The 15,204-nt window shown below is 35.1% G+C and overlaps 2 protein-coding genes across 2 annotated transcripts; both read left to right on the top strand.

The window, feature by feature from the left end:
* Nucleotides 1-5,597: 5,597 nt before the first annotated feature.
* On the top strand, nt 5,598-8,741 carry LOC108195537 (receptor-like protein EIX2). The gene has a single exon (XM_017362510.2). It carries the CDS (start codon nt 5,598-5,600, stop codon nt 8,739-8,741), a length of 3,144 nt encoding a protein of 1,047 aa, XP_017217999.1.
* A 3,187-nt stretch (nt 8,742-11,928) lies between these two features.
* Nucleotides 11,929-15,204, top strand: LOC108194886 (receptor-like protein EIX2). Its single transcript, XM_017361825.1, has 2 exons — nt 11,929-14,782; nt 14,855-15,204. Exons 1-2 carry the CDS (start codon nt 11,929-11,931, stop codon nt 15,202-15,204), a joined length of 3,204 nt encoding a protein of 1,067 aa, XP_017217314.1.

Raw genomic sequence — 15,204 nt, 5'->3', positions numbered from 1 at the left:
CTACAACAATAGAATAGCTAATGTGGCACAGAAAGAAGGCAGGAGATAGATGACTCAAGAATAAGAGAGAATAAAAGGGGAGGAAGAGAGAGAAGAAAGGATAGAGATACATAAAAACTATCAGTGGCGCCGCCGCCGGGGATCAGAAAAGAAAAAACCCGTGAAAGCTCACCTGAGAAGACAAAGAAACAACGACCTAAAAAACGAAAACCCTAAACATGAGTGAAGAATCGACAAACCAACCGAGCCACGCATATGAACCACCTTCACCACCCCATCTCTCACCACCTCAATCACCCAATTATGGTCGCTTCTACCAGTATGAAGCCCAGCAAAGACACCTACAAGAACAGATGGATAATCTTGCTGCCCAGATGGCCGCTAACTACTATGGCATGTACGACCCGCCATATGTCCCGTCAGATATCTCCGCAACCTATACCACGCAGTTCCCTGAGCCTTCCTCTCGCTACCGTTCTCCTTCTCCCCCCTATGAAAGAAACGAAAGAGACGAATATCGATACCACCGAGGAAACTCCCGCCAGCCCAGTCGATCCTCTTCAGAATCTCGGAGTACCACCAGTTCCCGCCATCACTCTAGAAGAGGGCCGTATGATGATCGTGCTTCTCGACATGAGAGAAGGACGAGAACTCGGTCGCCTAACTATCGCAGGGTACACTCGCCTCCTGTGATAATTCAACAAAACCTACCAGCCCCATATGCCGAAGGCCACCCTGATGTGGTTGCTAGGTTGACAAGACTCGAAGGGATGGCTACCGGCCCACACCCCGAGGCCACTGGAAGAAATTCCCCATTTACAGACCTCCTGGAAGCAGGACAAATTGATTTAGGGGTCAAAGTAACAGGATTGGAATCTTTTGACGGCACCACAGACCCTGGAGACCATTTAAGCTATTATAAAAACCTCATGATATGTCACCGTCACAACGATATTACCAAGTGTCGCTTGTTCGTATCTACCTTCAGGGCCTACGCCCGAACCTGGTTCTCCACTTTACCCCCCAAGAGCATCGACTCTTGGAACACTTTTAAAGAAATGTTTCTGGCCAAATTTCGGGTTAATACCCCGCATGCAGTCCACACCATCTCCTTGGAAAACGTGAAGCAAAGCCCAGGAGAGTCCCTGCGGGACTACATTCAGAAATTCAAGGCCGCTGCCCTTAAAGTAAAAGACCTACGGCCCTCGAATGCTGTAGACTCCTTCATCAGAAACATGAATTATAAAGAATGCAAAGACTGTTGCAAGGAATTGTGCAATAAAGAACCGAAAGACCTCTACGAAGCCTACAACATTGCCTCCACCTACATCGCCACGGATGAAAGGATCCGCGCCTATTACCCTACCTCTCGAGGGGAAAGCTCAGGTCTACAGGCCATGCAGGTTGATGGCATGGAGGATTTCCGAAAACCTACAGATCCGCTAAGAGACCGAAGGACTTCCCTTCGGCCAGTCGGTGAAGAACCCAGGTTTACCCCTTTAAATCAAACTCCTTCTTTTATCCTCGATAAGGTCCGCAAATGGATATTTACTTCATTACCACCAGGCAAGAAAGCAGTAGCTTTACTTACAAAATCATTTTTTGAAATATTTTATGGAATCTTACAAGATCATTTTAATGAATATTATGATGAATAATTTGAAAATCATTTTACATTAAGGACCATAGGTAAAATTTAATAAACACTTACAAGGTCATTTTTAAAAAAAAGGACTTTAGAGAATCTTTACAAAATTATATAGAATAACTATATGCAAAAAAATAATTTAAGTGTATATACAAAATAAAATTTATTATTATAATTTAAGTAAAGTTAAATAACTTTAATTGATTTTATGTCAAAATCTTTAAAAAAATCTTTTTTAAATAATTCACTAAAGAACTTTAAGAACTCACTATAGTAAAGATCATAATAAAGATTATTTTAAAGATCATATTAAAAATTATTTTAAAGATTAAAATAAAGATAAAGATTCTTTAAGATGATCGTAATTTTAATTGATAAACCAATTGAATGTCATATTTCATTGTATATCAGAATAATTATTCAAATTAGATTTTAAATTACAATATTTTTCAAATTACTCGCGACGTTTAACTAGATATTTTTGTTATAATATTATATAAATATAGTTTTACTATAGTAACTGCTCAACTTAGGTTCTTTCAATTTTTCAAAACAATAAGTATTTTGGTAAGTATATTAAATTAAAATTATTCCTTTCTAATTATTTAAGTCGCTTGACATTTAATAGAATGGTAAGATTCTTTTAAGTATTTTAATACTTGGAACTTAGTAAAAATAGAATGGTAAGATTCTATTACGTATTCTAATACTTGAAACTTAACAAAAATATTATAGAACACTTAAGAGAATCTATCAGAAAATATTTTTAAAATCTATAAAAAAGTATAGAACAGAACACCGAGTAGAACTTTAAATTTTAAATGACAATGTAATATAAATTTTTCAAAATTTAAAGAACAAATGTGTAGAAAAATTACAAGAGAGAAAATTATTGAATCTTTCTCAAAATATCTTAAAGAATCCATCACTTTACATAAAATAAATCGGAACAACTATAGAATATTGTTGTATTATATTATAATATTTCATTTGTTGATCAAGTATTCCAAGAAAAAATAAATCTAGCTAAAAAATATCCAACTGCCATGTAAACCCAGATGATTCAAATGAAAAATGATCAGCACCACCCATGAAGTTTCCGTCAACGAGAAATTTGAAGATACAGAACTTGTATTCTTAGCTCCTATATGCCATACCATTGGGAAACCAATCAATGTAAAAACTATAGAATGTATCAATCTCCGAAATATAAGCACACTGTCAATGTCTAAAGTACATGATGAGATCCCCATCTTTTTCTTGTCTCTGGACTTTATAGATATACACAGCCTTGAAGCATGCATTATAATTTTTCTTCTTGTAACCCGTGATCTTGATCTTCTCTCCCATTATTCTTGTTCAATGATTCCATCTTGTTGCCAAAATAAACAAGCTCAATCTCGTAACAATGAACCTGTTATTATCCAAATGAAAAAGTCATCCGAACAAACACTTAAAAGAACACATAAAAGAATATCGGAAAAAAGGATGCAAAGTTTTCAATTCAAACGCTATTAAGAATCTCAAATACATAAAATACAACACCAGCAAGAATCTTTTCGAGTATGTGAAAAACATCGTCAAGAACAATACCTTAAGTCCTCAAAGATATAAACAAACAAGCTGTTTTTTCCGACACAAAATATGCATGGTAAGTTACAAATATCATAGAAACAATCTTTGTTGGAGCATCAGAACGGAACCCATAATCTCTCTTCAGAGCTTTTTGTTGAACTTGCGGCATCTATATTCTGTAAGTATCCATGTGATATGGATTGTGATTAATAACGCATATGTGAATTGATTGAATATATTATGTAATTTCCAATTATAAAATATTCTTGCATTTAATGTAATTCCGAATTTCACGCTGCTTCTATATATGATGAATATACCGGCTTGTATAATACAAAGAAACATGCTACAACCCTTAATTTTTAAGAAAAATTACAAGATTGCCATTATTATATGTATAAAGTAATTTAATAAAATACTTAATTATCAACGGCTTAGATGGTGGTCTCTTGGGTCTCTTGAAAAGGCTGGTCTCCCTCCTTACAAAAAAAAAAAAGAAAAGGCTGGTCTCCCTGGAACTCGACCCATATATATATATATATATATATATGGGTAGCACTCCATAACATACCCTCCTATATGGAGTTACGTAGCACACCATTATAAATATATACATAATATATATTTTATTATATTTTTTATGAAATATAATTACAAATTTTGATTATTAAACCGAAAACGAAGTTATACAATATTTTTATTCCAAAAATCATCTAAAATTTTGCAATATCTCAACATGATTCTATAACAGAATAATAATTATCTAGAATTATTCTGTTGTAGAATCAGTTTCGAAAATATATTTTTTTCATCAAATTTTAAGTGTTAAATTAATTAAAATAGATATATCTTATAATATTATATATTAGAATCACGTTTTATATGTATTCTATAACAAAATTTATAATAAAATTGATGATTTATAGTGGCGCACTATGTAACTCCATATAAGGAGTCCCTCTCTGGAATGTTGGCATATATATATATATATATATATATATATATATATATATATATATATATATATATATATATATATATAATCAAATAAAAAATGGTGGATTACAAAAGTTCAAAAAGTCAAAAGAGAAATATATTACAACGTTTGGATGAGTTTAAAATAAATGATTTTATTTAAGTAAAAAAGTGAATTAGAAGTTAGAACTAGAAGTGATTAAAGTGTTGGGGAAGAAAATACTTCCGGTCTCATTCAATTGTAAGCATTACTTTTTGGCTCGCTTTTTAAAGACTTCTTTAAAGTATAGTTCCATATTATTTTTTAATTTTTTTTTGCTTGAATAAAAGTTTAATGTTTAAAGTTTTATTAAGAAAAACATTATGAAGCTATACTTTATAGAAGCCTCAAAATACGTGTAAACAGTGAACGTATGCATATATCTTTGTTTAGGCAAAAAAAATACGTATATTTATTTTCATGTCTTTGTTTGGTACAAAAAACTTCAAAAGAAATAGAAGTGTTAAAAATCGAAAAAAAATTCTTTTTGTTCTATCTCTAAATTTTTCTTAAAATTTAAAAAGAGTGGTTGATATAAAAAAAAATATTAATTTTTTCAAACTAAACATAGTCTAATTTTTATCTCAAGTGGACTAGTGTAATATTTTACTAGTTCGAAGTGATCGGGATTGTAAAAGTTTAAAAATATTTTTTTTGCCAACAATAATATTCATATAAATAAAATTTATTAAAGAGAGAACATTTTAAAATTATTTAAAAATAACTATAATCTAATAAAAAACATAAAAGTTAATCTTGGATGTTTAGTTTTTTTTTGAATAATCTTGGATGTTTATTTAATTATATCTTAAAATTTTTCCATGCATTTATTTAGATAATTATATCCTAAAGACTAAAGTTAATCTAATTAAAAGATTGCGTACCGCGAGAAAAATGAATAACACTTTTTATTTATTAGCGTGTCACATCAACAGTGGATCTGTCATTCCGTCCATGATTTTGATACTAGTAAATGAGTTTGATGTGTCACGTGAGACCCCGTGGAAATCAGTGATAAAGCTGATATATTTGTCAACTTCAGTAAAGAGTTTGATAATCGACCTTTATTTATCATCTGTAGTCAATTTTTTATATTAGAACTGGCCCTTAATAACATAATTTAATTCGATAATGATAAATGTACCTTGACTGTGGGAACGACTAAGCTCGCTCGCCATTATTATCTCCAGTTAGTGAGACAGTGAAAGAGTTGAAAGTCAATAAAAATGTAGTTCCCAGCTTCATCGTCCACTTGACTTGAGTGATGTATAAATGGTAGGTTAGAAAATGGAACGCAAACCATTAATTAGACGAGCAAAGTGTTTGTAGTTTGTGAGTTATTTGCTCAAAGTTAGCACGATGAGTTATACAATTGATCCATATCTGCTTGTATTATTTGTTACTTTTCTACTATGCATGAAAACATCGTCGTCCAGTTCAGAATCCTTGTCCACGAGGTGCATTGAGAGGGAAAGAAAAGCTCTCCTGTTGTTTAAACAAGGTGTTGTCTGCGATGAAGGCAGACATGAGTTTCTTGATTCATGGAAGAATGAGGACGGAGATTGCTGTCAATGGGAAGGTGTTGGCTGCAATAACCACACCGGTCATGTAACTCGCCTTCATCTTTCTTCTCTTATATGTTCCATGTATGACACCGGTGTTTGTTCTATTTATTCATTGCTTGACTTGCCATATCTTAAATACTTAGACATCAGTCACAATTGCTTTGAAGAATTTCCCAGGTTCATCGGTTCTCTCACAAAGTTAGTTCACCTTGATATCTCGGATAATCTTATGATTGGACCTATACCCTACCAGATGGCGAACCTCACCTACTTGCAGTATCTGAATTTCAGCAATAATTTATTTGATGGTTCTATCCCAAATTTTATTGGTTCACTTAGCAGCCTACGGTACCTTGATCTTTCTTATTCTTATTCCACTTCAGGAGTTATTCCGCATGAGCTTGGGAATCTCTCTAAGTTGCAGTATCTTGATCTTGGTTATAGTTATGGTCTAACAACTGGTTGGAACTCATGGTGGTTATTTAATCTTTCTTCGTTGACATACCTTGACTTGAGTGGTATCATTATTGTCCCTCCTAGTATTTGGGTAAGTGTTCTTCAGAGGATCCCTTCCATAGCAGTTATGCATCTAAACTACTGTAATCTCTCGGGTCCATCTTCTAGTTCAAGCAATTTTTCATCCTCTATTTCTAGCCTTCATCTTGGGGGAAATAACTTCAATTCATCCATTTTTAATTGGCTTTCTCACTTCACTGCCAGTCTGGTAGAGCTTGGCCTCGCTCATAGCTTGTTAAAAGGTAGAATTCCAGAGTCTTTGGGTCATATGACCGCTCTTACATATCTGGATCTCTCTGGAAATCAATTAAATGACATGCTTCCATATTCCATCCGTCATTTAACCAATTTACAAGTCATACATTTCAGTGACAACAATTTCACGGGGAACCTTGAAGATGTTTTATCTGGACAGTTTCCTCTTTTACAAGAATTCTTCGTATCTGAAAACCAACTTGCTGGTTCGCTCCCTGATATCACACTATTTTCATCCCTCAGAATATTGGAAGCAAGCTCGAATCATTTAAGTGGATACCTACCACCAGTTTTTGAACACCATTCAGATCTACAATTATTGGATTTGTCCAATAATCATCTTAGAGGCTCTTTACCGGATTTCACAGGATTTTTATCTCTGGATTCATTAGATCTTTCTAGTAATGAGTTTTCTGGGAGTCTTCCTGATTTAACTGGATGTTCGTCCTTGCAAGTTCTGAGACTTGATGGAAATCAACTTACAGAATGGGAAACTCAGTCAACCGGACTCCTTTCCACTCTTGAAGAGCTAGACCTTTCAATGAACTCCATCGGCAGTACAATCAATGAAGAACATTTGTCCAATCTTTCTAGCTTAAAGTACTTGCGTACGTCATTTAATTCTCTGACATTTGAGTTCAATTCTGAATGGCTTCCAACTTTTAAACTTTGGGAACTTTCTTTGGCATCATGTAAGTTGGGGCCAAATTTCCCAAACTGGATTCGGAATCAAGATTACATGGAGATTCTTGATATCTCTAACAACCAAATCTCAGATACCATCCCTACATGGTTCCAGAACCTCTCAAGTGTAATACATCTAAATCTCTCTTCCAACAATATTAGGGGCAAGTTTCCTTACAAATTTGTTTATATCCGAGAGATAGATTTGAGTTCAAACTATTTTGATGGACCGCTCCCACCAATTTCGGTAGAATGTCTCAAAATAAATCTATCTCAGAACAAATTTTCAGGAACACTCTTTTCCATGTTTGTTGTTGAAGACTCCTCATTAAGGTTTCTTGATATCTCGCATAACCATTTGTTTGGTCCACTACCAGATAACTGGATGCATTTTCAAGGTCTAGAGTTCCTTAATTTGGGATACAACAACTTTTCTGGCAGAATTCCAAAGTCAATAGGGTATTTAGTTTTCCTCCAGACACTGATTTTGCGAAACAATCAGCTCTACGGTGATCTGCCTGTATCCATAAGGAACTGCAGCAGCCTTGCTTTTGTAGATCTTGGGTTGAATAAGCTATCTGGAAAGGTACCGTCATGGATAGGGGAAGACCTGAAACAGTTGTATGCCCTGATTTTAAAATCCAATAGGTTTTATGGAGGCCTGCCTAATGAAATATGTCATCTTTCAAGTCTTCATTTCCTAGACCTGTCCATTAACAGAATTTCTGGAACTATTCCTACTTGCTTCAATAATTTTACTGCTATGATCCATAAATCAACTGAAGCCACTGAGCTTAACTACAATTTAAATCATTCTACACCCAATGTATTAGCAAGATGGAAAGGGCAGGAATTTGAGTATGGAAGAAATTTCGCATATCTGAAGATGATCGATCTGTCAACCAATGAATTGATGGGAGAAATTCCCACAGAGATAACCAGACTTCTACAACTCAAGGGATTGAACTTGTCAGGAAATAGGTTTTACGGAAATGTTCCCATGGACATAGGCCAATTAAAAGAGTTAGAATGCTTAGACTTGTCGGGAAACAATTTTTCTGGTAAAATTCCTGCAAGCATGTCTGGATTGAATTTTCTTGCGTATTTAGATCTCTCAAATAACAATTTTTCGGGAAGAATTCCATCTGGTACTCAGCTCCAGGGATTCAATATTTCCTCATATGAGGGTAACATTGGACTCTGTGGTAAGCCACTCAAAAATATTTGTCCTGAAGATGAACCAGCTGATCGCGTCTTGCCTGCCTCCCCTGAGTATGAAGTAGATGGAGATGATGGTGAGTATAAGAGGTCGCTGTACATAAGTGCAGCACTTGGTTTCAGCACTACCTTTTGGGGATTCATTGGAACTTTAGTGCTAAACCGTCGTTGGAGACATGCATATTTCCTGTTTCTCTTCAAGCTGAAAGAGCGTTTTTATGTTGCATTGGCTGTGCGCGTTGCTAGATTACAGAGGAAAGCATGAGGCTTTGTGCTGATGATCTACTTCATGCATGCTTCAAAGAAATTACAGGGTCTCAATTCCCTCCCTGAAGAAGATGGTATGGTTATAGACTTGTAGCTCTGATATGCCTGAGACTTTTTTATGCTGTCCTGATGAATAATTGCATTATAAATCCACCTCATGATATTCCTTTTATATGATGTCTAATCTGAAGTTCACTGCAACTAAATGATACGCATGAATAAAATGAAATCACAACACAACATGCATGTCCATAAGCAAATACTTGAAGTCAGGGTCTATTATTTTTATGGGTGTCAGGCCTTTGTGTCATTTGGAGAAGTAATAGAAAATATGTTTGAAAGCAAAAAAAAAAAGAGTGTTTTTGATTACTATGAGCACTAGTCTTCCACTTGTAAGTTGTCAGAAAACGACTATGTTGCATTACTTTCTAATATAGAACCTAGTCTTCGAATATATAGTCAAGTATAGCGTTAGTCTTCCACTTATGAGCACTAGTTGAGAAAAAGCAATGCAATTTCTTGCACTATAATTTCTATTATAAACAGGAAGTTTGTAATTATTATTGTTTAGTGGTAGGACTGAAAAAGATTTATATATAGACTTCCAGAGGGTTGATTATGTCATAAAATATATAGCCCTAGCTCGCTCTGTGCTCTGCCTTTTCAAGTGCATGAGAATCTGCATTCCAAGGATACAAACACTTGACAAACTCAAAAGTTTATGTACGATTCTTGTAATTTTTTTGGTTTGATCATTCTCCTTTTTTATTTTGATCAAGATTACAGATTACTATGATGCTTAATGCTATTCGTCTTCTACATTTGTTCTGTAGAGTGAACATAAAACCACTTGTAGATTTGTTGCTAAGTTTCTTAGCAAGTGCAAAACCACAAACCTTTTCATCATTAACATTCACGTGTTTTAAGCATATGCTTCCATTCAGGAGTTCAATTTCTGGTGGAAAATGATGCATTTCATGTCACCTTTCCAGTCCAAGAATCTTCATGAATCAACTGATTGTTTTTGGCTGACTGACTCAGTTACTACACTGTAGGGAAAATTGGCAAGATAATTGTTCTTCCAGAATCACCTACTTATCCAAATCTAAGTGACTCCAAGTCCACTAAAGTCTAGATACTAGAGCATTAGTCTTCCACTTATGGCAGTGTTATTAAACAGCAAGTTTGTAATTATAGTACCATAACACCGTTTACTAGTGAGATATATAGAAGAGAGTGGTTCAGATGGAATCCATGGATTGATACAACTATAATCAGCATATTAGCATCTGTCAAAGATATCAAATCAGAATAAAATAACTTATTCTTGGATTTTTATCTTCTAATAGAAAAAACTAGCAAGTAAATTGTTGCCAACAATCGACGAGTCTTTACCGATTTATCAAAAGATCTCCTTTTGCATATATTATCAAAATATTTAAACACTCCTCCTTATTTGACTGAGTGCAAATATCAAGTCTTCCACTTAATTCATAAATCTACCTCGACAATACTTCAAATGGACTGCACCTTCCTTATGAATTTCAATTAACCAAGAATAATTTAATGCTGCAATGTTGTTTTTCCATGAGAACTGGATTGTTTGAGATGGCTGTTGCAGCTGGATTGTTTCAGTACTTGACTTTGTTTTTGTTTTTTTGTCAGGATACTTGGCTGTATAGACTAACATACATAGTTTATCACAATTCAGTCAAAACTCAAAAGATTAATATTTTAAGATGAATTAATGTGTGCAGAATATTATAAAATGAGCAAATCTTATACTATAAAATTAAAATACATCAAATATTCCAAGTAGTTCAAATAAAAAGTGTCAATAATCTAGCGTTTCTTAACTTAGGATATAACAATTTTTCTGGTAGAATTCCGTCAGTGGGATATCTACTTTCACTCCAGACACTAATTTTGTGAAACAATAAAGTCTATGGCGAACTTCCTGCATCTTTAAGAAATTGCAGCAGCCTTGGTTTCAAAATTAACTCCAGGTCCTCTTATCTGAATAGCGCAGTAGAGCTTTTGTCTTCCACTTATGAGCACTAGTCGAGAAAAGGAGTGCAAATTCTCGATGTAGAATTTCTATTATAAACAGGAAGTTCGTAATTATTGTTGTTTAGTGTTAATACTAAAAGAGATTTATATAGACTTCAAGAGAATCGATTACAATCATATAATATGTAGTCCTAGCTCACTGCAATGCAAGCATATAAACAATTAACAAACTAAAAGTTCTGTGTATGATTCTTGTGATTATTTTGGTTTGATCATTTTTCCTTTTGATTTTGATCAAGATTACTATAATGATAAATGTTATTTATCTTCTCCATGTTTTCTGTAGAGTGAACATAAACCACTTGCCAAAAGGGAGTTTCTGAATTTATTGTGATTAAATTGCGGCACTTGATTTCTCTTAAATACTTCATCTGTCAGTTGCTCTAATTGTAAAACCAGAAAGCTTTGATCCCAAATCTGAAGTTTGCTGAAACTACAAGATATGTGTGATACAGTAAATGACATTTTTATTTCCTTAGTAAATATTTAGAAATTAGAACCACGACGTTATATAGCGTGGAAATTAGTGCTGTCGCAATACTGGCAATGTGACGGTAGAAGAGAAGATCTGAATTCTCTAAGTTGTTTCCAAGTTACCATAAACATATATTCTTACTAACAGAGAGGAGTATTTTGCTTCACATATATATATTTCATCTCCTGAGATGAGGTGAGCGGCAGAAATCGTTGCACGCCGTCACCTTTCCAGTCCCAAGACATTCACGGTTCAGCTAATTTTTTCTGCTGACTCAATTACTACACTGTAGAGAAACTTTGGATAGTGAATCAGAGCATTGTTCTTCGACGTATACAGGATCCATAGACCTTTTTATGTTGAAAAAAGCAGTGCAACTTGTTGCGGTAGAATTTCTACTTTAAACAGGAAGTCTGTAATTATTATAGTGGTAGATATAGTATATAGACTATAAAGGAGTTGATTATGTCAACAAAAGTTTGGTCGAAGCTCACTGCTCAGTTTTATTCAAGTACATGAAACATTAAGATAAAGTTTGAGTTAAGTGACATATAAATGGTACACTAAGATATGGAATGCAAACCATCAGACGAGCAGAGTGTTTGTGTATTTTGTGAGTTATTTGCTCAAATTTAGCATGATGAGTTATACAATTGATCGATATCTGCTGGTACTATTTGTAACCTTTTTGCTATGCATGAAAACATCGTTGTCCAGTTCAGAATCCTTGTCCAAAGATCACATCACCACGAGGTGCATTGAGAGGGAGAGAAAAGCTCTTCTGGTGTTTAAACACGGTGTTTTCTGCCATGCAGGCAAACATGATTTTCTTCATTCATGGAAGAATGAGGACGGAGATTGCTGTAAGTGGGAAGGTGTTGGCTGCAATAACAACACCGGTCATGTAACTCGCCTTCACCTTTCTTCTCTTATCTCACCATGTTACACGAATCCAACCGGTCTTGGTTGTTTTAGTGATTCATTGCTTGACTTACCATATCTTAAATACTTAGACATCAGTCAGAATTGCTTTGCAGAATTTCCCAGGTTCATTGGTTCTCTCACAAAGTTAGTTCACCTTGATTTCTCACAAAATCGTTTAAGTGGATCTATACCCTTCCAGATTGGGAACCTCACTTACTTGCAGTATCTGAATCTCAGCTATAATGAACTTGATGGTTCTATCTTAAAGTTAATTGGCTCACTTGACAACTTACGATACCTTGATCTTTCTTCTTCTTATTTCATCTCAGGATATATTCCACATGAGCTTGGGAACCTCTCTAAGTTGCAGCATCTTGATCTTGGTTATACTTATGCTCAAACAGCTGGTTTCAACTCAGTGTGGTTATTAAATCTTTCTTCATTGACATACCTTGACTTGAGTGGTATCAACATTGCCCCTTCTAGTATCTGGCTAAGTGTTCTTCAGAGGATCCCTTCCATATCAGTTATGCATCTAAACTACTGTAATCTCTCGGGGCCATCTTCTAGTTCAAGCAATTTTTCTTCCTCTATTTCTAGCCTTCATCTTGAAGAAAATAACATCGATTCATCAATTTTTAATTGGCTTTCTCACTTCAGTGTCAGTCTGGTAGGGCTTGGCCTCCGTCATAACTTGTTAAAAGGTAGAATTCCAGAGTCTTTGGGTCATATGACCGCTCTAACATATCTGGATCTCTCTGGAAATCAGTTACATGGCGTGCTTCCATATTCCATCCGTCATTTAACTAATTTACAAGTCATAGATTTCAGTGCCAACAATTTCACGGGGAACCTTGAAGATGTTTTATTTGGACCGTTTCCTCTTTTGCAAGAATTCTTAGTATCTGAAAACCAACTTACTGGTTCACTGCCTGATATCACAGTACTTTCATCCCTCAGAAAACTGGAAGCAAGCTCGAATCATTTAAGTGGATACCTACCACCAGTTTTTGAACACCATTCAGATCTACAATTATTGGATTTGTCCAATAATCATTTTAGAGGCTCTTTACCATATTTCACAGGATTTTTATCTCTGGAATCATTATATCTTTCTAGTAATGAGTTTTCTGGGAGTCTTCCTCATTTTACTGGATTGTCATCCTTAAAATTTTTACACCTTGATAAAAATGATTTCTCTGGTGTGCTTCCTGATTTAAGCGGATGTTTGTCATTGCAAGAACTGAGACTTGGTGAGAATAAACTGACAAAATGGGAAACTCAGTCAACCGGACTCCTCTCCAGTCTTGAAGAGCTAGACCTTTCAATGAACTCCATGTGCAGTACAATCAATGAAGAACATTTGTTCAATCTTTCTAGCTTAAAGTACCTGAGTACATCATTTAATTCTCTGACATTTGAGTTCAATTCTGAATGGCTTCCACCTTTTAAACTTCGGGACCTTTCTTTGGCATCATGCAAGTCGGGGACAAATTTCCCGAACTGGATTCGAAATCAAGAATTCATTGGTCATCTTGATATCTCTAACAACCAAATCTCAGATACCATCCCTACATGGTTCGGGAATCTCTCAAGTGTAGCACATCTAAATCTCTCTTCCAACAAAATTAGGGGCAAGTTTCCTTTTAATTTTTTTTTAATCCAAGATATTGATTTGAGTTCAAACTATTTTGATGGACCGCTACCAGCAATTTCAGTGAACTGTCTCAAAATAAATCTATCTCAGAACAAATTTTCAGGAACACTCCTTTCCATGTTAGTTGTTAAAGACTTCCCATTAAGGTTTCTTGACATCTCGCATAACCAATTGTTTGGTGCACTACCAGATAAATGGATGCATTTACAAGGTCTAGTGTTCCTTAATTTGGAATACAACAATTTTTCTGGTAGAATTCCAAAGTCAATAGGGTGTTTAGTTTCCCTCCGGACACTGATATTACGAAACAATCAGCTCTCCGGTGATCTGCCTGTATCCATAAGGAACTGCAGCAGCCTTGGTTTTGTAGATCTTGGGTTAAATAAGCTATCTGGAAAGGTACCGTCATGGATAGGGGAAGATCTGCAACAGTTGTACGCCCTGATTTTAAAATCTAATAGGTTTTATGGAGGCCTACCTTATGAAATATGTCATTTACAAAACCTTCATTTCCTAGACCTGTCCATTAACAGAATTTCTGGAACTATTCCTACTTGCTTTGGTAATTTTACTGCTTTCATCCACAGAGGAACTGAAGCCACTGAGCATCTATACTCTTTACCATTTACATTGCCACGTAGAATTGATAAAAAATCAAGCTATAGTTATTCTGATAATGTGTTAGCAAGATGGAAAGGGCAGGAATTTGAGTATGGAAGAAATTTCGCATATCTGAAGATGATCGATCTGTCAACCAATGAATTGAGGGGAGAAATTCCCATAGAGATAACCAGACTTCTACAACTCAAGGGATTGAACCTGTCAGGAAATAGGTTTTACGGGAATGTTCCCATGGACATAGGCCAATTAAAAGAGTTAGAATGCTTAGACCTTTCGGGAAACAATTTTTCTGGTAAAATTCCTGCAAGCATGTCTGGATAGAATTTTCTTGCATATTTAGATCTCTCCAATAACAATTTTTCAGGAAGAGTTCCATCTGGTACTCAGCTCCAGGGATTCAATATTTCCTCATATGAGGGTCACATTGGACTCTGTGGTAAGCCACTCAAAAATATTTGTCCTGAAGACGAACCAGCTGATCGCGTCTGGCCTGCCCCTCGTGAGTATGAAGTAGATGGAGATGATAGTGAGTATAAGAGGTCCCTCTACATAAGTGCAGCACTTGGTTTCAGCGCTGCCTTTTGGGGCTTTATTGGAACTTTAGTGCTAAACCGTCGTTGGAGACATGCATATTTCCTGTTTTTGTACAACTTGAAAGAACAATTCTATGTTGCGATGGCTGTCCGCATTGCCAGATTTCAGGGAAAGGTTTAA

The sequence above is a fragment of the Daucus carota genome, chromosome 7 (genome assembly GCF_001625215.2).
Source record: "Daucus carota subsp. sativus chromosome 7, DH1 v3.0, whole genome shotgun sequence".
NCBI classification, from domain to species: Eukaryota; Viridiplantae; Streptophyta; class Magnoliopsida; order Apiales; family Apiaceae; genus Daucus; species Daucus carota.
The sequence above is the reverse complement of the archived record's forward strand: the minus strand, read 5'-3'. Positions and strand labels throughout refer to the sequence as shown.

Excerpts from the sequence above, each read along its gene's own strand:
- LOC108195537 (XM_017362510.2), top strand. The coding sequence starts at position 5,598 with ATGAGTTATACAATTGATCCATATCTGCTTGTATTATTTGTTACTTTT.
- LOC108194886 (XM_017361825.1), top strand. The coding sequence starts at position 11,929 with ATGAGTTATACAATTGATCGATATCTGCTGGTACTATTTGTAACCTTT. Across the intron at positions 14,783-14,854 it reads TTCGGGAAACAATTTTTCTG|GAAGAGTTCCATCTGGTACT; the intron begins GTAAAATTCCTG and ends ACAATTTTTCAG.